The following is a 22783-nucleotide window of genomic DNA, read 5'->3' as shown; positions in this document are numbered from 1 at the left end:
CTGATGGTAAATAAATCTTTCCACTACAAGCTTTCTGGGGTCAAGTGTTTTTATTAACTCACTTTTGGAATTTTAATGTTATGTGTGAATCACGTCATTTTATTTCACACCAAATTTGTGAAAATATGAGCAAAATGTTCACAATTACAGTTTAAAATCAAACTTTTAGATTCTCAAGGTACCAACCTTTGGGAGATTTGTCTTAAAACTAGAAGTACATTTAAAACATCTTTTGGCTAAAGACCAAATGGCCTAGTGTTTTAATCAGTATGGGGCTGAAACCTTATTTTACCATTATGGAATAAATTTTGGGAATACAAGAAAAAAAATCACAATTATTAAAGTTTTCTTTATAAATTTAGTGCCCAAGCTTTAAAATGTTGATATTATAATGTAAGAACAATAATTCCTTAGCAAGGTTTTAAGGAGCAGCTGAGGTTGGTGAAAGAACAAGGTATTTTCAAGTCTTTACTAGTACTGGGATGTAACTGCTATGATGTCAAGTTTTCTTTCTAATAATAACCTACTAAAGTTACACTGTCCTCTTAGTATTCTGACCTTTTAAATTGTATTAATAGTTATGAAGCCATTATTCCCAAACTGGAGTTTTCTGCATGTTTCCAGGTGATTTCTGATTTTCTCCCCACTTATATTGCCTTATTTTGTGCTTTTTAAAATAAGCCTTCTTTTTTATACCTTTGTTTATTTTTTTCTTTTTTTAAAATCTTTATTATTTATTTATTTTATTGGTTGACCTTTGTTTATTTTTATGTAGTGCTGAGGATCGAACCCAGAACCCAGTGCTTCGCACATGCCAGGCGACTGCTCCACCACTAAGCCATAACCCCAGCCCCTATTTTGTGCTTTTAAATATACATTTGCATGCACTTGTTGCTTTTCACAATCATTCAAGGTCTTAGATTTTTGGATCTACAAATTTGGCAATGGAATCATGGCTCCCAAGACAAGAATGTCATGAATTTCCCATCTGTATCTTGTTTTTTTTTTTTTAATTGAATGAACTCCAATTTCAGCAAAGTGGAATATCTTCACAACTGTATCTTTTTTTTTTAAACACAGGGCCTCATGCATTCTAGGCAAGTACTCCACCACTGAGCTACATCCAGCCCTTTTTAATATTTATTTTGAGAGTCTCTCATTAAGTTGCCCAGGCTGAGGCTTGTTATCCTCCTTGCTCTAGACCTCACAGGTAGCTGGGATCACAGGTGTGTGCCATGATGCCCAGTTCAAAGCTATATCCTGTAAGTCTTTGCATAACAGAGTGTGTGTAGTTGGTTATTTTTAGTAGGATCTGACAAATGAACTAATTAGCTGATACTGATATTAGTAGGTCCTGATATGTTGGTTTTGTTACTTCCAAAGCACAATTTTGGGACTATCTTTATGTTCAAGCAGCCTGTATAAAATGTAACTGCTGTTCCCTCTTGTGAACATCTCATGTTAAGTAAATGGCTCATCTTTGAGGCAGAATGATGAGAGTGGCCCACCATTTCTCAACTCATAACAAGTAATTGAAAAGTCTGAATAAAACATTGAATGTTGCTGATTCCTAAATCATTCATACCCCATTTATCACTGAGTGTTGTCCAACACTTTTTGTTTTCCGTTGTGTTTTTTCAATCAGATATTATACTTTTAGCAGAGTTGAATTAATCAATGTATTGTGCTTTCCAACTTAAAGGCTCTGTATCTGCATGACTAAGTACAAGCAGCAGCAGCACATTTAAATTTTGTTACTTAAGTTTAGAACAAAGCTTTCTAATAACATGTTTAATAACATGTTATTAGAAAGAACCTTGTACCTAGGACCGAGAACTTGAATAAATATTAAGAATCTTGTTTTCCACTATTTAAAAAGATTGGCAATCTACAGAAATCATTTTTACATGTTTTTAATTGAGTTGTTTAGTGGCCTCAGCCTCATTTATAAGGAATTATCTTCTTAATAACTTCCCTATGTACATATATGAATATACCAATGAATCTCAACATTGTGTACATCCACAGACTGGAATCCTAATTAGAATAAGATATACTCCATGTTTTTATAAATATGTCAACATACTCTACTGTCTTGTATAACTAAAAAAAACAAATAAAAAAGAAATAAAAATATAAAAAAAGAATTCTGATACAGATTTTGAAGTTTGATTAAGGAAAACAATGTATTTAGATAACTAAATACTTTTCTTTTGTAAACTTTATACTTATGTGTGAATCAAAGATAATTTATGTTGAATGTACACAATTTTGAAGTTCTTTTTTCTTGTAAAATTTTAAAGAAACAAGGTTGTTATTTGGTTTTTAATTCATCTTCACTGGAGCTGAAAAATTCCTATTGATATTTCTTTCTTGAAAAAATAGACCTAATTAAAGAGCTAACAATTAAATGTGTCCTAAAGCTCTTTGTATTATGCTGTGAATGTTAGTATACCAAACAGTTCTTTAAAGTTTAGAATTAAGATGTAGTCTAGGGGCTATGGTTGTGGCTCAGTGGTAGAGAGCTTGGCTAATGTGTGAGGCACTGGGTTCAATCCTCAGCACTACTAAAAATAAAAAAGTATGAAAAACACAGTAACATTGTTTTAAAAAGGATGTAATCTAATTTTGATTACTCTGCCTGGTATTATTATTTAAATGTGTAGGAATAGTTGATAAATGTCTTTAGGAAAATATTTCCTTTTGAGCTAAGTAATTTATGTACTGAATTTTTTATGTGTATTGTCATTGTTTCCCAGTTTAACTAACTGAAATACTTGGAAACGTTTATTGTACATAAAATTAATAACATTCAAAATCATTAGTTATTGTAGCATTTTTTTACTCTCAAAATAAGCATTTAGACTTCAACTGATATTAATATTATGTGGAATTTTTTGCTTCATATTACATTTAGATAATGTTTATTTAAATATTGACACTACATTCAAGTGATAATGCTTTGTTTGAATTGCTGATATTGTACCTGTTTGATACTATGATTCAATTTATTTAAAATTTTAGAGACAAATTAAATGAATTGTTATAAGGGATACATATATAGTTCAGATACTGTTAATCCAGAGAGATAGAAGAGGAATGTGATCAGGCAGGGATGGGTGCATGGAGGCTTTTAAGTTGTGGAAGAATGCTTTTTTGAAAATGTTATTCTTTCAGCTGTATGTCTATTCTGTAAACATTTATACTTCTGATGTTTCACAGTGAAAATTTTAGGTGGAATTGGAAAACATGCCTACCTTATGTGTAGGAAAAAACCTTGCTTCTGTGTATTTCACTTTTTAAAAAAGCATATTTAAGCTGGGCGCCGTGGCACATGCCTGTAATCCCAGCAGCTTGGGAGGCTAAGCCTGGAAAATTTTGAGTTCAGGGCCAGCCTCTGCAAAAAGTGAGGTGCTAAGCAACTTAGATCCCGTCTCTAAATAAAATACATAATAAGGCTGGGGATGTGGCTCAGTGGTTGAATGCCCCTGAGTTCAATCCCTGCCATAATATCACAGTGGCATTCCCTCTATTGACCAATTGATTCCAGCAGCTCAGGTAGAAAGAATAATAAACTACCATGTTATATGAGGTGACAGAAGGTTTCAGTTGTCATCTACTCTTTTGAAGTAGTGTAACACTTAAATTGGGACTTTTTCTCCACAGTAGTATTATCAGTTTCTTTGAAATGCTGAATGAATGATGTTCATGGTAATAAAAACATTTTCAAGGAATATCTTCCACTGGGTCATGGGCACTTTGTGTTTGTGTTGGAGTTCAAGTTCTTGTTACCCCTGCCTTTTCCTCACCAAAACCAAGTGCTGCCAGGGAAGCAACTTGTGTGGTCTGTGTTCTTTCCCACCTCCCTGTCCTGGTCCTTGGCAGTTAGCATTGAAGTGGTTAGGTAGCACCTGATGGAGTGCCCATGGTCCGGTCCCTTCCTCCTGTCTTTTCTGGTCATTAGCCCTTCCTCTGGTTCATGAACGGGAATAAATGTTAATGGCTGCTTAAGCAGCATTTACTAGGAACACTATCTGTCACATCAGGAAACAGTTCAGCATGAGTGATAATGGGAGTGGGGATAATCAATAGAGAGCTTTGTTGTTCCTTAGTATTTATACCAGGTAACACAGTGTATTAGCCACACTTGCAGTTAATACAGTATATTAAAGGTTAGAAGAACTAAGTTACAGTTTAATGGAAAGAACTATTAAGAGCAAGAATTGTGATCAGAATCTGTGTATGATATATGTATGTTTGTCTGACTAAACATAAAGAGATTGTTCCACAGGCTTAGATCACTGAAATGTGAGCTTGTCAAGACCTTTCCCAGTCACAAATGTCACTTGCCCCTTGCCCCTCTCATCCACACATACACAACCCTGCAGGTAGCACAATAAATAAAATCTAGTGTTCACAGAGCACCTACTGGTTGTTTTTTTTTTTTTTTTTTTTGGTCCACTCATGTGTTATGTGTCCTACACCATGATGTAACTGAAGAGTCTTTTGAGGACCTATTCCATTAAAGCAAAATAGCAAAAATGCCACATGTAGAAAACCTGTTGTAATCTTTTTAAAAAAGCTTTCATTCTTGCTATAAGATGCCGAGTCTTACTTGTGCCTGGTTTGAAAAACAAAAATGAGTCTCAGCTTCTAAGTTTCCTATGAGGGAGAAGTTAAGTTTAATACTCTCTGTTCACAAAAATAGTTGAGAATGCTAGGGAGGAGATTGGGGATTTTTCTCCAGCCCTGCCCTTGTTTTCTCCCAGGGCATTTCTTGGAACAATGAGAAGAATTTATTTTCCAGTGTGGGCTTTTATACAGGGATAATCAAGAATTAAAATTCTTAAGGAATTCTGTGCATACCTAGAAGCCTATGCCATCTTCTTCTGAAGGTCAAACTTAAGACTGAATGGAGGAGAATGGCAAAGAACAAGTATTTTTTGGTTTTTGCCTCCTGTGGTAGAATAATGTGTTGATTGTAAGCATTGTTCAGAATTGAAGTGGATCCTAATACACCAGAAATATTTAGACTTTGGATGAGCTTTGTGTATCTCATTTGCTTTGTTGAGGCAAATTGGAAGTTTTGAGTCTAAAAACCTTGGATGTTCCCACTAGTCAGACAAATATTTATAGACAACTTTCCCCCTTTCTTTATACTTCATTATAGTGTAAGTGAACCATTCACCTACTGTGCTCAAGGAAGTTGCCTGTTAAGTTTTTGATTTTGAACCAGAAGGGCCTAGTGACATTAAAGGAAATGTGGGTGAAACTTTCCACAAGAGAGACCAAAACTTTAAAAGGAAGAAAAATGGAAATAATCCCAGAATTGATTTGCTTTAACATCTTATAAAGTTATTTGAATTATTCCTATAATTTTATTTTTCCTTTCAGATTCAACCTTATGAAAAGATAAAGGCCAGGGGCTTGCCTGATAATGTATCTTCTGTGTTGAACAAGCTGGTGGTGGTGAAACTCAATGGTGGTTTGGGAACCAGCATGGGTTGCAAAGGCCCTAAAAGTCTGATTGGTGTGAGGAATGAGAATACCTTTTTGGATCTGACTGTTCAGCAAATTGAAGTGAGTAACACAGCCTTTCTGATGAGACACTAAAATAGTTTTTAGGTTATCATAAATTTTATATTGTTAAATGTAGCAGATGTGAATTTGAGCTAGTCAAAGAGCTTGCTATCTTTAGTCTCTTTAACAGTGTTTAAAAAAAAGGTTTAAGGTCACATCCTTAGGGTGATATAAAACCTTTTGATCTTAAATAGCATTTGTGGTTGATGAAATCTCTGGGTCTGTTCAGATTATCCTTTGATCTGCCGCCTTCCACCTCCTTTCTTTTGGCTGACAGCCTTCATGATGTCTGGGTTGATCTGGCTTTATTAACCCCTTTTGGTAAGTTGGGGAAGATAGCTTTCAGGATGCCATGAATGCTAAGAACTGTTCTTGGTGTCCTTCTTATGACAAAGTTATTAATCGTAGACTGTAAGCTCTTCAGGGGCAGTGTCCCTGTCTTTCCCTTCTCTGTATCTGTTGTTTAGTATGATGCTGGCAACTATAGTCATGACACTAGCAGTAGCAGTGGCTAACATTCATCCAGCCCTTACTGTGCACCAGATACGCCATGCTTTTCCTAAGAATTGATCCATTTGTTCCTCTGAACAACTGAGTGAGGTAAATAGTTATCATCCCCAGTTTACAGATGAGAAAACCATGACACAGAGACTTTATTTCTCAAGCTCCCTAACTAGTTAATCCAGAATCAGAATTTGAACATTGGATAGTCTTGACTTCTAAGAACCTATTTTTTTCTCCCTAAGTTGTCTCTTAGCTTTTCTGAGATTGGAAAGATTTCCGTTGAGGTGTGATTCAGAATTTTTGACCATTCATCCTGAGAACTGCAAGCCAGATCTTTGTAACATCTGTACTTTAATCCCCACAGAACTTGAAACATAAGAGTAAATGCTTACTCAGCACTTGTCTATAGACTTCTGTAAGACCACACCGCACTGTGGCTGTGTACACACTTTGAGAGTTGGCCACCTGGGGGCACCCAGCTGGGGCTCAGTTTAATCAGCAATAAAATTCAGTCAATAGTTCTGTCCCCAAAGAGTTGTGATTTATTGAGTACATGGTAAACTGCTTATCAAAAGTCTGCCTCACGCAAAGGAGTTACTTATGTCAAATGTATATATTTGGATGTATTTGGATGTATATATAAATGAGGTGATTAACTCTGAAGAATTAGTTTTACATAAGCAAAGAAAACAAATCTGGGTAATCTGATTGTCATTTTCCTCCCTAGCATTTGAACAAAACCTACAACACTGATGTTCCTCTTGTTTTAATGAACTCTTTTAACACGGATGAAGATACAAAAAAAATACTACAAAAGTACAATCATTGTCGTGTGAAAATCTACACTTTCAATCAAAGCAGGTAAAAGGGGTAATAACAACAACAAAAAACCAAACATACAAAAAAATCTTGAGTATTACTCTTGGGAAAGGATTTCTTTGCTTTGTAACAGCAGTCTCAAGATGTGCATGTGCCATCTTGCAAGTGCTTGACACCTTTCAAAGTTGAACATTTGGTAATAGCTATGATTGTCAGAATTACTTTTCAGTTCTGTAATTTTCAGTTCTGTAATTTCCAGTTCTTAAAAGAAAATTTGTTTAAGATTCTGTTCCATGTCCAAAATATTAGAGGTTGGCTTATAGGTCTTCACTTTCTGAGGGTATATTTGGGCTTCAGCTGGGTCTGTGAACGGCTTTCTATATTCTACAGTATTGATAACCTTCACTTCTTTTTTGGGGGGGGGGGTACCAACAATTGAACTCAGGGGTACTCAACCACTGAGCCACATCTGCACCCCTATTTTGTATTTTATTTAGAGATAGGGTCTCACTGAGTTGCTTAGCACCTTGCTTTTGCTGAGGCTGCCTTTAAACTCATGATCCTCTTGTCTCAGCCTCCTGAGCCACTGGGATTACAGGCATGTGCCACCGTCCCCTGACTGATAACCTTCACTTCTGTGGGAATTTCTTCACCTTGAGTTAGGCATGGGGATAATTTAATAAATTCTGGAACCATCAACTTTGGGGACAGTGGAATGAGTAGAAAGGAAATCAGATGAAAGCATTGTGATAAAGCCCAGGCAACTGGGGAGATAAGGTTTCCATTGAGAAAGACACGAGTCTACATAAACTTAGGAAGAAGGGACACATCTGAAGTTGCTCCATTGTGTTTTTTAGTCCACTTTCCCATGGAAACTTTTTGTCACAGATGGGTTGTCTGCATTTTTCTTTAGTTTGTTGTGCTGCTTTCTCCTGTCTGCCTCTCCCCATTGTCAGTCCTTACCCGTGTGCTCTTTGATGATGGGAGGGGTATTAATAACCTGCTATTGGTTTTCTGAAGAAGAAAGAGAATCACTCCCAAAATATATCTGTTTGTAAGAATGGGTAGCTTTCCCTAGATAGGTCTTCAGGGAAAGGAACTATCCAAAATCCAAAAAGGTTGAGAACATCATTTACTTAATATATGCCTCCTCTTGAAGAGTTAGAAAACATTAATATCTTAAAAATTTGAGGTGTCTTCCCATCTATATGACCATGGGAAAAAATTTTTTTGCAGCAACTTATTAGCTAAGAAACAGATTTTGAACAACACAGATGAGATTTTCTTAAGTGGATTCACCTATAATTTACTATTGAAACACTGAAAAAGAAGGATCTTTTAATGCATTGTTTTGCTTGAAGGTCTGAAATGCTTTACAGGGTTGATAATGCAAAAGAACTTTTTCTTTTTTTAAGGTACCCGAGGATTAATAAAGAATCTTTACTTCCTGTAGCAAAGGATGTCTCTTACTCAGGGGAAAATACAGAAGCTTGGTACCCTCCAGGTCATGGTGATATCTACGCCAGTTTCTACAACTCTGGTTTGCTCGATACCTTTATAGGAGAAGGCAAAGAGTATATTTTTGTGTCTAACATAGATAATCTGGGTGCCACAGTGGATCTTTATATTCTTAATCATCTAATGAATCCACCCAATGGAAAACGCTGTGAATTTGTCATGGAAGTCACAAACAAAACACGTGCAGATGTGAAGGTAAATACTGAGGGGAAGCAATTTGGGATTCACGTTTTTCCATTAATAGGTTGTATACTTAATGCTTTTTCTTTCTAATTTGAAAGTTTCTTTTAAGCAGAACACATTTATTCACTTAACATTGTAAGATAGAGATGGTATTCTGTGGAGTAATTTAAGTTCTAACATAACAATGTGTATCATAAATCCAAAGTCAGTGGTATTAGAACCATTATTTTTGGATAATCTGTCAGTGATTTTAACTAAAGTGTTTTGTGTATATTTATGGAATAGAGCTGAAAAATGAAAACACTTCCGTTAAGTTCAGACACTTAATATTGTTGTCTGGAACTTTAGCACCTCTAATGAAAACTTCCTTACATATTTATAAAATTTTATCACTGTAATATCTTTGTAGTACATGTAAAAATATGCCATTCTTTTGGTACAAATCACAAATTTGTTTAACCTGGCATGTTCGGCAGTCATGAAATTTGGCCTTGGGTGAAATGGCACATAGACTTTACTACTTACCCCCCGAAAAAAGCAAGCAGTACATGAAAACTAAAACAGTCCTTGGCCTGGATTTTATGCCTCTTGGAAATGTTGCCCTTTTTCTATACTGGCATGTCTTAGTGGATGAAAGAACCTCACTAGCCTGAGGCCACTTATCTTCTTGTATATCTGTCTCCTCTGTGCTCCCCTTTTCTATAGCCCGTCAGAGCAGGGCCTTGGGTGGTACTGTTTTGTAACAAGCAGTAGTGTGAGAACAACTATTTCTGTAGCAGACCTTAGGCAAGTGAGGATGACTCTGATCTGCTTCCAGGGCTTTACTTTTGAACAAGATGGTGGTTCTATCTTTAAAATGTCACTTTATATTCTGGGAGATTGTACCATCAGTGTCTTTTCCATAAAATTAAGCAGGATGTTGTGGTTCTGATGGGGAAAGATGTGGAAACACTAATTATTTTCTGCCTTCCTAGGGCGGGACACTCACTCAGTATGAAGGCAAACTGAGATTGGTGGAAATCGCTCAAGTGCCAAAAGCACACGTTGATGAGTTCAAGTCTGTATCAAAATTTAAAATATTTAACACAAACAACCTATGGATTTCTCTTGCAGCAGTTAAAAGACTGCAGGAACAGAATGCTATTGACATGGAAATCATTGTGAATCCAAAGGTAAGCCAAAGTTCTCTCTCACTGGGCTTGCTGGTACCAAAGATCACAGTAGGCTAAACGTGGACCCCATTGCCCACTCCCTCTGGCCTGTGTATTCCTTTGGTCTCTTCTCCTGGCCTAGTGAGACTCTAGGTTGCTGGCTCTGTCCTCCAGACTCTGCATTCATCTCTGTAGCGTGCCTTTATTTGACCCTGGCCTGTTGTAGTGGCAAGAACACTGGACTCAAAAGTAAAAAGACCCACCTCAGTCTTGGTTATTGCTCTGACACTATTAGCCATTTGGCCACATTCAGCTTGTATGAGTTTTTAGAACCTTTGGTTCTTTTATGGTATAATGGGGATATTACTACATAACCAGAGTTACGAGACCAAAAAAAAAAAAAAATACCACACAGGTATTAAGAGTTTGGCATATAATGGGTGCTTGATAAATGTGAGTTCTTGAAATTGTATCTCCTTCGTTGTCTCTCTAAAAGCACTTCCCAGATATTAACTATCACATATGGAACTAATTTGTAAGTTGTAGGTACCTAAACTCTGTGTTTCCCCCTGCCCCTCTCCCTCTTATTTTACAGACTTTGGATGGAGGCCTGAATGTCATTCAGTTAGAAACTGCAGTAGGGGCTGCAATTAAAAGCTTTGAGAATTCTTTAGGTATTAATGTTCCAAGGAGCCGTTTTCTGCCTGTCAAAACCACATCAGATCTCTTGCTTGTGATGTCAAACCTCTATAGCCTTAATGCAGGATCTTTGACAATGAGTGAAAAGCGGGAGTTTCCTACAGTGCCCTTGGTTAAATTAGGCAGTTCTTTTACAAAGGTATGTAACTGTAAAGATATGATCCACTTATGGATTTAAATTTCCACTTCTGACACATTGTATTCTTCGATTTTTGATGTAATTTAAAGGAACTGATTATAAAAGATAAAGATGAACTTTTTGAAAATTGATTCACTGTAGAGAATATTTAAATGTCGGGACATTTTATCTTATGGGAGGGCCCATGACCATAAGTGCTTTCATCAGTGGGAAAAGGTTAATTCTGGTTTCTAGATGAGGAGATTTAGCAGTAAACAAAACAGACTAATAAAATCCTTGTCTTTATGGAAGACTTACATTCTAGTGGAGAAGGAAAAATAAGCAAATAAATACACAGTATTCCAAATAGAAATATATGTGCAGGGAGAGTGTAATTTAACATTGATTGGGTAGCCATGGACAGCCCAATTAAGAAGTTGAGTGAGTGTACTATGCAGGTATCTGGGCCAAAAACCTTCCATGCAAAGGGAATAAGTCTAGCAAAACCCTACTCTGACAAGTGGAATCCTGAAAATTTAATCACATAAAACGTTGAGGTTAATGAAGCGACAGGGTGAGTCTTTGTGTCTAACCTGTGGTATCCTGCTATATCATCCAAGTCTGTTGGAGTCCTGGATATGGTTTAGTGCCACCTCATGTGGACCACAGATGAGGAACTGAATAGAAAACGTGTCTGTGTGTGTGTGTGTGTCCTGAAAGTCAAATGAAAAAGAATGTTTCAGGAAAGAGGGACTAAGCATTCATGTTGCTGATTAAGTAAGAGTAAATATATTTATCAATATGGAAGTTTGGGAGTCCAACTGGAATAAATTTAAGAGAATAGGAGATAGATTGGAGATATGAATATAGACAGCTCATTTAAAAGTTTTGCCTTAAAGGTAAACAGAAGGTAGAGAGGAATATAACATTTAAGCGGTTTGGTTTTGTTTCTTAAATATGGGAGAATTACTGAGCTTGGTGGCATATGCCTGTAATCCCAGCTACTTGGGAGACTGAGACAGAAGGATCATCAGTTTGAGGCCAGCCTAGGTAATTTGCTGAGACCCTGTCTTAAAGTTTTACAAAAGGGGGCTGGGATATAGCTCAGTGGCAAAGCATCTGCCTTGCATTCGCAAAGCCCTGGGTTTGACCCCCAGTTCCAAAAAAAGAAAAGAAAAAAAAGAACCTCACCAAGTTTTTAAAAAGGGCTGAGAATATAGTTCACTGCTTGCCTATCATGTGTAAGGTTCTGGGTTCAGTCCCCAATATTGCAAAAATAAATACATAAACACACATGTACACATGTAAATAAATAATGGGAGAATTTACATATACATTAATGGCAACCAATGCAGCCAGGAGGGAAAAAACATTATAGAGAGAATCCCTGAAACAGTATTTTTGATAACTCATAAAAACCTAATACACAGTGGAGAGGTTGGCTTTAAGTCAGTAGAAATAGTCCAACCCCAGTACTAGGAGAAAAGGGTAATGGGCTAGGAGGCAAGATGGTGGATGGTTGAATCTAAAGGAAATTTCTGATTGTTTCTATTTTCTCAGCAAAATAGGAAATGAGATCACATAGAACAATCTCTAGTGCTTGTACATCCAAAGAAATAAAAGGCAAAGATAAGAGCTGGGTACAGTGGTACATTGCCTGTAATTCCAACAACTGGGGAGGCTGAGACAGGAAGATTGGAAGATCAAGGCCAGCCTCAGCACCTTAGCAAGGCCCTGTCTCAAAAAAGAAAAACGGCTGGGGATGTAGAACAGTGGTAAAGCAGCCCTGGGTTCAGTTCCCCAGTAAACACTCCCCGCCCCCCACCCCAACGAAGATAGGGATAATGGTGATTTGTCTTATTGTTCTTGAAATGAGAGCCACTTGTGAATTCTGTCCATCCCATAAAAGCAGTTCCGATCTAGACTGCTTCAAAGCATGATCGTTCATTCTTTTTCCAGCTCTATCCAGACTATGTGAACTACTTTTCTGGCTTTTAGCATGATGGCTGGTTTGGTTATCTTAAAAAACCAAAACAAACAAAAACCTCCCCAAAACAAAAAACCACACATCTGATTGGCTCAACTGTATTATAATTGCTTTATTTTTAAGGACAATGTTCATATCTACTGGACTCTTCTGCACAGGATCTTAATAGGTGCTTCTCATAGAAAACTTGAGTTTTGCCATAAGATGATTTATAGTTCAGTTAAACTATTTATTATTTATTTTTCTGTGAAAACCTCCTGCCTTTTTTTGGCACCAGGGATTGAACCTGGGGATACTTAATCACGGAATCACATCCCCAGCTCTTTTATATTTTATTTAGAGACAGAGTCTTGGCGAGTTTCTCAAGACAAGACCCTGCTAAGTTGCTAAGACTGGCTTTGAACTTGCAATGTTCCTGCCCCTGAGCTGCTGGGATTACAGGTGTGTTCCACCACGCCTGGCTCCTGAGAACCCATTTGAAATATTTTTTTGTTTCTACTTAAAGGTTCAAGATTATCTAAGAAGATTTGAAAGTATACCAGATATGCTTGAATTGGATCATCTCACAGTTTCAGGGGATGTGACATTTGGCAAAAATGTTTCATTAAAGGTATGTATGTTAATGATGAAGAGCACATTTCCTATAGCTTTATAAGTAGGTTTTGTTTTCTAGTCCTAAATTTACCTCTATTTGAGTACTTCTTAGACTGAACCATATATTTATAAGATAATCTTTTAAAATATGTGGACACAGATATGAAATAGGTTATTACAGTATTTAGTAGGAGTATAACCAGATATATATCTAGTTAAAATACAAACCTAATTTTATATAAGTATGTTGTGGTATACAACATTCAAATGGAAAGCAAACACTAGTAGTGAACAGCTCTATTTTATCAAAATTTTAAAATACGATCACTACTAGCATAGCTCTCTAAAGTTGACTATTCGAATAACATTTTTAAAAGTGAGTTCATTTGTGCTGAATAGTCTAATCCTGTTAAAGGAATCTGAAGATTATATATGTTAGGTGTAATGTAAATGAGTATAAATATATTTGTTTACATTATATGGGATACCCACAAAAACTTGAGCAACATACCATCTGTGGTAACTTTGAAACATTTATATTTTTAGAGTTTTGTTGAGAAAATAGGCTAATGATTACTGATAATGATTCATAAGCTATAGATTGATTTCCCATTTTAATGTACCTGTATCAATTTCATTGAAATATTCACAGAATTGAAAACTTGGGACTTTATGGGTAAAAGCTACCATTGAAGATGTAAAAGTTTTTCCTATTATTATTATTATTATTATTATTTTTTAAATCTCATATCTATTTTTTCATGTGTTCTTACCCTTAAAGTTACTTGCTTAAATGAAGAGATCTTAGGGGGGGAAAACAACACACATATACTGAACTTATTGCTTATATTAACTATTTAAAATCTCAAGACAATGAAAACTTAACAGTACAACTATTCCTTAAAAAAACAAGAAGACACAACCAGCTGAGCACAGTGGCACGTGCGTGTAATCCCAGTGATTTGTGAGGCTGAGTCAGGAGGTTGTTTCAAGTTCAAGACCAGCCTCAGCAACTTAGGGGGGCACCTAAGCAACTCAGACCTATTTCAGAATGAAAATTAAAATAGGGCTGGGGATGTAGCTTAGAAGTAGAGCACCCCTGGATTCAATCCCCAGTACCAAAACCGAAACAACAGAGAACTGTGTATGAAAATATAAATCGTGCAACTTTTACTTCAGTTCTTTTCTGTGCTGGAGATCAAAGCCAGGGCCTTGCATGTGCAAGGCAAGTGCTCTATCACTGAAGTACAACCCCAGCGCTGCTTCTCCTCCTTTTTTTTTGTACCAGGGATTGAATCCAGGGAGGTTTAACCACTGAGCCACATTCCCAGCCCTTTTAAAATACTTTATTTAGAGTCAGAATCTGGCTGAGTTGTTAAATGCCTTGCTAAGTTGCTGAGGCTGGCTTTGAACTTGCAGTCATCCTGCCTCAGCCTCCTATGCCACTGGGATTACAGGTGTGCACCACCATGCCCAGCTACAAACCCCAGCCTTTTTGCTAAGTTGCCCAGTGGTTTCAAACTTGAAATTTTCCTGCCTCAGTCTTCCAAGTAGCTGGGATTATAGGTGTGCACTACTAGGCATGGCATCTGTTACTTGCTTTTTGGGTATTGGATAATGCTGGTGATTTTATAAGCAAGAGGCCTTCAAAAAGGGTAGTTATACTCTGGCACTGGGTCTACTTCCCATTGTTCGCACCATCTCTGACAAGGAGGCAGGGAATCTAGGACTACTGTCAGGACTGTGACAGATGTACACATTACATTTTTCCTTAATGTTACTTGCTTTTCATGTTTAATATTGTTTATCATTACAGTTACTCCATTTAAAAGGAGTTGTACATAAACTTGATGGTTGTTGTATGATAATTGCATTTCAGTTGCAGTTGCAAGTATATTCTTAGCTCTTTGTTTTCCCTGTTAGGGAACAGTTATCATCATTGCAAATCATGGCGACAGAATTGACATCCCACCTGGAGCAGTATTAGAGAACAAGATTGTATCTGGAAACCTTCGCATATTGGACCACTGAAAAGAATACTGTATACACTTTATACTAATTATGGGCTAAATTATGGGCTAAATAGTTTCTTACATTGAAATGTCTCTAGGATTCTAAAGTAGGCAGGTACTTGACTATGTTACTGTACCTTGCAGTGTTGATTTTTAGAGTTTTCTGCAATATACTTTTAGTTTAAGAAAAACAGATGGAGCAATACTTTCCCTCTTTGAAGAGGATCCTGAAAGTTCATCTTAAAGTGCAATATTGTTTAATCCTAAAACTGGGGCAGTTCTGTTGGAAGATTTTTATTAACAGAAGCCTCAGTGATGGTCACTTTGAATTGCCTGTGATTTCAAAAATAAAGCGGTGAAGCCATACACATGTATTCTTGAACTTTTTAATGCTAATTTTATGAATCAGCAAAATAAAATGGTTTGTTCTCGCTGAACAGACACTGTATGGGTTGGAATATTTAAGTACTCACCAGCTAGTTATCTACTAAGTCCAGTTTTCTGCATTTCTAAGAAAAACACATTTCCAAAGGAAATGGAAGGTATTTAACCTCTCATATAGTTCTAAGACTGAGGTGCCTGCCATGCGCTCTAGACTCTCCATTTACTGAAAAAAAGTGGTATTTCTTTCCCCAGCTAAATGGTTGGAGTGGGCAGAGGTAGAACATTTCTTTCAGATCCTTGTACTGTAGTATGGAGAGATAAATGGCGTGGGGTAAGTTCCCTTTTCTTAAAGCTTCACGTCACTGAAAAATTTTCAAGAATAACCTTACAAATCAGGTCTGCTGGTAGATCAAGTCATACTTCCCAATTCTTCCGTACTTAAAAAAAAAAGTTGTCTTTTAAAGTCTCATAATTTTTTACACCTTTATTTTAGACAGCGTAAGAATCAATGACATACCTTCGTAATGATAAAGGAAAGAAAACAAGCTTTCCTTTTGAAAAAACTATAAAGCACAAAATAAGACTATTTCATTGTACATAATCACAAGATTAGGCACTCTGACAGGGTTAGGCAAGAGTCTTAGTGTGAGGTGAGGCACAGGCACTTTCACTTGTAGAGTGCTGCTGATTCTAATTTTTAATTTTGAAGGTAGGTATCATAAAAGTCTTTAATACCTTGTATTTCTGGCCCCCAAACAGCAGCCCATATTTTAAAATTTCTATTTCTCCCTGGTCTTTGTTCATATACACATTGAAAGTAACTTAAAAACAAGACTCCAAGGGGACCATACTTCATGTGTTACCTAAATGTTAAAATGAGAACTCATAAGTAGGCATATTACATGAATACATAGTCTTACCTGTTAGGGGGAAAAAACCCAAACCCTTCATAGATACTTTTATAAAAATACAGCTATTAAACTGTAGCCTTCTGTATACCACTTCTGAAAAGTATTTAAACTAGTAGTTGCATAAATGCCAGTATCTTATTATTATTCTTTCATGTATTTGGACTTTTGAGAAGGCTTTACCCAGCTGACATAACGGTGGTAGTAGAAAGATTAAATATGTAACACAAAGCCTGAAACTTGACATTGGTCACTAAAACAAAAACTGAATTCCTAAATCCAAGCAATCAAAAGATGTTTATTTTTTATAGAAAGATCTGTAAAAAAATAATTTTTCAAACAGCTTTACTTTCATAGAGAAAACTTTCTACAGAGGTTGACTAAGATTTTAATATTTTAAATTGTACCATCATTAAATAAGGTGGGACACCATATGAATTTCATTGCACTGGAAGAAATGCAAAGCATTTTTTAATATAAAGTATACAGAGCATTCTAGTCAACTACAGCTGTGTTACAGCTATGTGTTCTTTTGGATTTGGTCCAAAGAAACCTGAGTCTGTTTCCAGAGAGAATGAAAAATGTTATAGACACCTGATCAGTTACTCCTCACTTAAGAATGCACAAAAATGGCATTCCTTGTAGATCCCACTGAATCCAGTTTCCCAACACTGATACTTTCCTTTTCCCTTTCCCCCACCTCAGTTCACTTTGGGTTCCAGGTTCTCGAAACACAGGCATTCAGATATTCTTCAGAAACATACATGTCCCATGGTTAGATGAACTACCCAGTTTTCCAGTGAGTTGTCACCTCTTCTGTTCCCAGATCTCTGCCATATTTAGGTCCAAATCTTTAAGACCTTTTAAGGCTTGAAGATTTCCAGTGTAAAAAGCTACATCTGCTGTGACCAACCTAAACATTGGAGAGAAAAATTTTAAATTTCACTCTTTCTATCCAGAAATGAGCAAGGCTCTCAGATTCCTATACCAGCTGCTACAATATTATTTAAATTCAGAATTCCTAGGGATAAATATCAACATACTTCTCTTGCCAGGATTCCTGCTATCATACAATTAACCATTTAATGCTTTATTTAAAAAAATAAATGTTTGGAAAAAGTATAAACAAATGCATGTTGAAGTCAGGTTCATTATAAACTCTACCCAGTAAAATCAGATGTATCTTAAAATAGAATGAATTTATAACTATTTTTGATTGGTTGTCACTAGAGTATATATGTATGCACTAAAATAGTAAAAGGAAAGAAATGGCAGGCTTCCTGAGCATTATAAGTACAAAAAAGAATTTAATACACAGATTTGGCGGGTGGTGTGGTAAGAAGCAACCCAAGGTTTCACACATTATAGGCATGTGCTTGCATCACTGAGCTACGACACCAGCCCAGATAGCAGACTTTTAAATTAATGTATGTGAAGCAAAGATGTCCTACACACCCATAAAATACCTCAATCCCAAAGGATCTTTACATACAATTATTTCCTAGTATGGCAATCAGAGTGTTAGGACAAATGGGTGATATGGCAAATGAAATTCATTTGATGGAAAAAAAAAATCTTTGCACTTTACAAATGGCAGATAAGCTACTGACACAGTTACATTTTTATCAATACAGTGTGGGATTCCTTATTGTGAAAAATGAATAAAATACTACTCCATATGAGATATTCAGCTTAACTTTGCTTCAATGTTAGTATTAGTAATCACATGTTGATTCAGTTACTTAAGGTATTCTTGTCTTGAAATCGGAGCACAATAAATGACAATATAAATGAATCTCAATACTATGAGTAAGTACGGTTTAAATTTTAAAAAATGTTGAATGATAGAAGACTATTGACTGTTATATTTTTAATCTAAGGTTAGTCTGAGATAATGCCCACAGAGTACATGGTTTGGTCTGGCACAAAGGAGAGTTTATTCTAAGAAAAACTAGATGGTTAGCTCACCTTTCCAGTTCCTCTACTGACACTGAAGTGTCATATATGTCAAATGTGATGCCATAAAAAAGCATCACAGATATAAGTGAGCTGGATATATTTAAAATAAAAACTCTTACTATTCTAGCCTTTCGTAATTTTAGCTATAATGATGATTTAATAGAATAAATTGCTAAGAAAACAGTGTCTCCCTAAACCACTCACAATCCAGATTTTTCAAAAGGAAATAAGTATTCTGTAACTCATAATTCCAAATATATATAATCTCTACCAGCCACTTTATAAATGGCCTTCACAGCTACAGAAGAAAACTGGTAATGAATAATATTTAGACAGCACATAAAGGTCCTCCCCCACCAGTGAGCGGGTTTTCCCTCCCCTCATTTTTAAATTGTTGCATTATAATTATACATAATGGTGGGACTTCTTGTTATATATTTGTATATGCATACACTATAACAATATAATTTGGCCAATATCATTCCCCTGCACAGCACCTAATACTAATATCATTATTTCTAATTTTAAATCTAAAAAATTAAGGCACACAGAGGATAAGATTTACCCAAAACTATCCAGCTAAAAAGTGGCAGAACTAGTATTTAACCCAAGTTTTCTGATTCTAAATCCTGTTTTCTTTTTAAATACACTATTCCAGAGGTAATATATAAAATTTGTTTGATAGTTTATAATATACTGTCCTACCTACACATTATTTTTCATAACTCTGAAAGAATTAAGGCAGATTTTATCCTTGTCATTTTACAAATGAGGGACAGAAATTGAATGACCTTCACATAGTCACAGAGCTACTGAGTAGAACTGAGTCCTTTGGAAAAGAAAGACTACTGAGTATCTAAAGACACAATAACTCCTCAAAACATGTAAAGAACTTAACATAAACTAACAGACAAGATAGCATCTTCATAGAGGAAAAATGCAAAATGTTGCTGATTTTATAACTTTGGTCTCCAGTATGACAGAACAGCATAAAGATAAAAACTAATCATTGAAACAATTCAATATGAGAATATGTGGTAAAAATATATTAAAAATCATACCCATTTTGAGGTCCTCCATCATTTATCACATTTAAGTGAGATAACTGCTTTTTCAAGTGAAGTTTATAACTTGCATTAATTCTTAAAAATAACATCTGGAAAAGAAAATAAGCTTTCTTATAGTTCTCCTGAAATAGAAGACATGTGAGTTATCAATATTATTTGGAGAAAGTATTAAAAACAAAACCTTGTGGTTGTTTTTTTTCCTGTGGTGCTGGGGATTGAACCCAGGGCTTTGTGCATGTGAGGCAAGCCCTTTACCAACTGGGCTATATTCCCAGCCCCCAAACCTTGTTTTGACATAACTTTTAAAATGCTCCTCTGAAAAATAAGTAATTGCTTATTTTATTATCATTCTTCTCCTTAGTGGAACAAAAACTTTTTTCCCCCTTCTTGACAATACCTCATTTAGCAATAAGATTGCCATTCTGTACTTTGGAAGAACTCCTGTGGGATATATAAGTGGGATTAAGCACAACAGGCAAAAAGAACAAAAGGTAGTGAAAAGTTTTATAATATGTAAACTTGATTTTAAAAAATACAATGATAAGGGCTGAGGTTGTGGCTCAGCAGCAGAGCGCTCACCTAGCGTGTGTGAGGCTCTGGGTTTGATCCTCAGCACCACGTAAAAAATAAATAAATAAATAAATAAAATAAAATAAAGGTTTTGTGTCCAACTACAACTAAAAAATACAATGATAGAGGCAAAAGTACCTTTATGTTTCTAACTAATAAAATCATTTCAAAGTATTTCATTATTGCTGCATGCAGACCTAATGAATGGTCCAATACTTCTTTGAGAAAGGTATGGCCTAAAACTGTATAAAACTGATCTATGGAAATGATTTAGTAGAATAATATTTTCTATGGGAAAAAGGTGTATATTTAGAACCACCAGTGGAAGTTTTGTATAATTACTGGTATTAAAGTGGCAACTTTTGCCCAGCTTTGATGAAAGAATCCTTTAAGTTATGACAAAAATAGAAACATATGAAGTAAATATATACCCAGCTCCCTGACCTGTACTAAGTCTTTCTCTCAAAATTCAAATGGCAAATTCAAAAGGTCAAAATGTCAGACATGGTGGTTCTTATATATGGAATGAAAAGGAAGGGTTAGCTAGGAAGTAATCAGAAGGAAAAAAGAGAACTAGTGGGCACTCATCTCTTATGGCACTCCCTCAGTACTCTGGGCTCCAAAGGAGCTGGATGATAGTCATGAGATTGTTAATGAAGTGGTAATAAATAATGCAGGGTGGAAGTCTCAGGTGGCCGAGAGAGGCCATCATTGGGAACAAATAGTAGGCAAGAGACATTAGGAAAACAATCCTCTACTCCCAAATACCACTCCTATGCAATCAACCAATTAGAGAAAAAACAAAATAAACAAACTCGTCTAAATAACAAAATTATCAGTGGAAATTAAATTCACTTGATATACAACAGCTAGGCTTGTATTTATAACATTGTATCATTTATACCACTAGGCTTGAATGAGACCACCTGGTATAAAGGTAAAAAGTTAAAGGAGAGGGAAGGAGACTGGGAAGAAAGGAATGCTGGAAACTTTGAAGTTCTAGGTGAGGGAAACAAGGAGTGTAGAGATAAGGGAGGACATTAAAGAGTGAAATGAACTCTGTGATAATACTTTTATTATCAGATAAAATGCAAGAGGAGTACAGCATCGATAACTTCACAGGTGAGAAGTGTCAAAGATCCCCATTTTGCTATTTTTCCTCCATACAATTATTCGAGATAAAGTAGAATGATTTAGTTATACATGTTAATTTTATTAACTCCATCATTAATTCTTTCCATTTTCAGTTTAGATTACAATCACAGTAACATTTTATTATTCATTGATAAATGGCAACTCTGATATTCAGAGACTTGTAATAATGTAATGAGTGACTTAAGTAGAATCTGGGACCTCTTAAAATGGACAAATGGAAAATCTGCTTTTCAGATTCCTGATCATATAGTAAAGCTATAGCTCTCACCTAGCAGCTACCACCTATCACTTTGAAATTAGAAAATTTTATCAATGTTCCATTAGTCAAATTAACAATCTAAAAAAAGGTTAAAAATCATATCAGAATATGAATTAAGCTTAACTGTGCAAAAAAACATGTGAAAAACATCCCAGTCTGAGGGAATTACTACTCACCTGTGTTTGTTCTTCTGGAAGAAGATCAAATATAGCTTCATGCATTTTGGCCATTTGCTTACAAATATTCCTGAAACAGGCAGAAGGAACGGGAGCTTTCACTTCATACTGGTAGGGAGAAACAGAGCAATGTTTAGGTCATTTGCAGGTATCGTATCTCTATTATTCCCTAAGAGAGATGTTTCCCCACCTCCACATACCTGCCTCTAGTACAGGGTTCAAGCTTACACTTCAACTGTGATTTGTACTCCTCACACAAATCTTGAGAAACTTATTCAATATCTTAATCTATTTTATGGCAACGAAAATACCCTAGTGGTTAAGAACAGAGGCCACTTCCAATCTTAAAACTGGTTGTTTGGGTTCAAATCTCTCAGCTCCTCCAAATCTTAGCTATTTAATAGAATCATAAAATATGTGGCTATTTGTGGCTGGTTTCTTTCATTTAACAATCTTTTTACAGTTCATGCTATAGTATGTATCAATACTTCATTTCTTTTTATGGTTAATATCCCACTGTATGGATAGACCACATTCGTTTATCTATTTTTCAACTGATGGACATTTAGGTTGTTTGTAGAAACAACCTACTACGTTTTGGTATTATGAGTAGTACCATGAACATTTGTGTACAAGTTTTTGTGGAGACAAACATTTTCACCTTTCTTGGGTATATACCTAGTGTGGAACTCCATGTTTAATCTTATGAGGAAATGCCAAACTATTTCCAAAGTGGCTGTGCCATTATAAAATACAACTCTAATGTCTCTATATCCTCACCAAAACTTTTTTTTTTTTTTTTAAACCATTCTAGTGACTTTTATAAACCCCTCAGTGCTGGGTTGAATAACATCCCCTCAAAATTCATGTCTACATGGTACTTCATGAGGTCATACTCATTAGAATGGGCCCTAAGTCCATTGACTGGTGTCTTTATAAAGAGGAAAATTCCGACATGGAGATACACAGAGGGAATAAAACCAAGTGAAGACAGAGGCAGATACTGGTGTGATACAGTTGCAAGCGAAGGAATGCCAAGGATTGATAGCAATTGCCAGAAGCTGGAAAAAGGCAGGGGGTATGGATTCTTCCCTAGAGTTCATCCTCCCTGACCTGTTAATTTAGCAGCCCCCCCCCCCC

The 22783-nt window shown here is 35.9% G+C and overlaps 2 protein-coding genes across 10 annotated transcripts in view; one reads left to right on the top strand and one right to left on the bottom strand.

The window, feature by feature from the left end:
• Positions 1–15531, top strand: part of Ugp2 (UDP-glucose pyrophosphorylase 2) — a 62308-nt gene extending 46777 nt beyond the window's left edge. For all 6 annotated transcript variants that reach the window (XM_015479616.2, XM_015479615.2, XM_015479613.2 and 3 more), the window contains 7 exons: positions 5395–5580; positions 6812–6945; positions 8319–8616; positions 9579–9776; positions 10351–10593; positions 13065–13169; positions 15077–15531. In XM_015479616.2, coding sequence (XP_015335102.1) covers positions 5395–5580; positions 6812–6945; positions 8319–8616; positions 9579–9776; positions 10351–10593; positions 13065–13169; positions 15077–15184 — 1272 coding nt within the window. In that variant the 3' untranslated portion in view covers positions 15185–15531. The remainder of the gene's footprint in view (positions 1–5394; positions 5581–6811; positions 6946–8318; positions 8617–9578; positions 9777–10350; positions 10594–13064; positions 13170–15076) is intronic.
• A 487-nt stretch (positions 15532–16018) lies between these two features.
• The window catches only part of Vps54 (VPS54 subunit of GARP complex), an 86240-nt gene continuing 79475 nt past the window's right edge, over positions 16019–22783 (bottom strand). For 2 of the 4 annotated variants that reach the window (XM_048804217.1, XM_048804218.1), the window contains exons 21-23: positions 21644–21751; positions 19478–19605; positions 16019–17370 (exon numbers count right to left, since the gene is read on the bottom strand). In XM_048804217.1, coding sequence (XP_048660174.1) covers positions 17265–17370; positions 19478–19605; positions 21644–21751 — 342 coding nt within the window. In that variant the 3' untranslated portion in view covers positions 16019–17264. The remainder of the gene's footprint in view (positions 17371–19477; positions 19606–21643; positions 21752–22783) is intronic. The other 2 variants (XM_015479610.2, XM_015479611.2) reach the window with 1 other exon arrangement.

The sequence above is a fragment of the Marmota marmota genome, unplaced genomic scaffold (assembly GCF_001458135.2).
Source record: "Marmota marmota marmota unplaced genomic scaffold, marMar, whole genome shotgun sequence".
Lineage (NCBI taxonomy): Eukaryota > Metazoa > Chordata > Mammalia > Rodentia > Sciuridae > Marmota > Marmota marmota.
The sequence above is the reverse complement of the archived record's forward strand: the minus strand, read 5'-3'. Positions and strand labels throughout refer to the sequence as shown.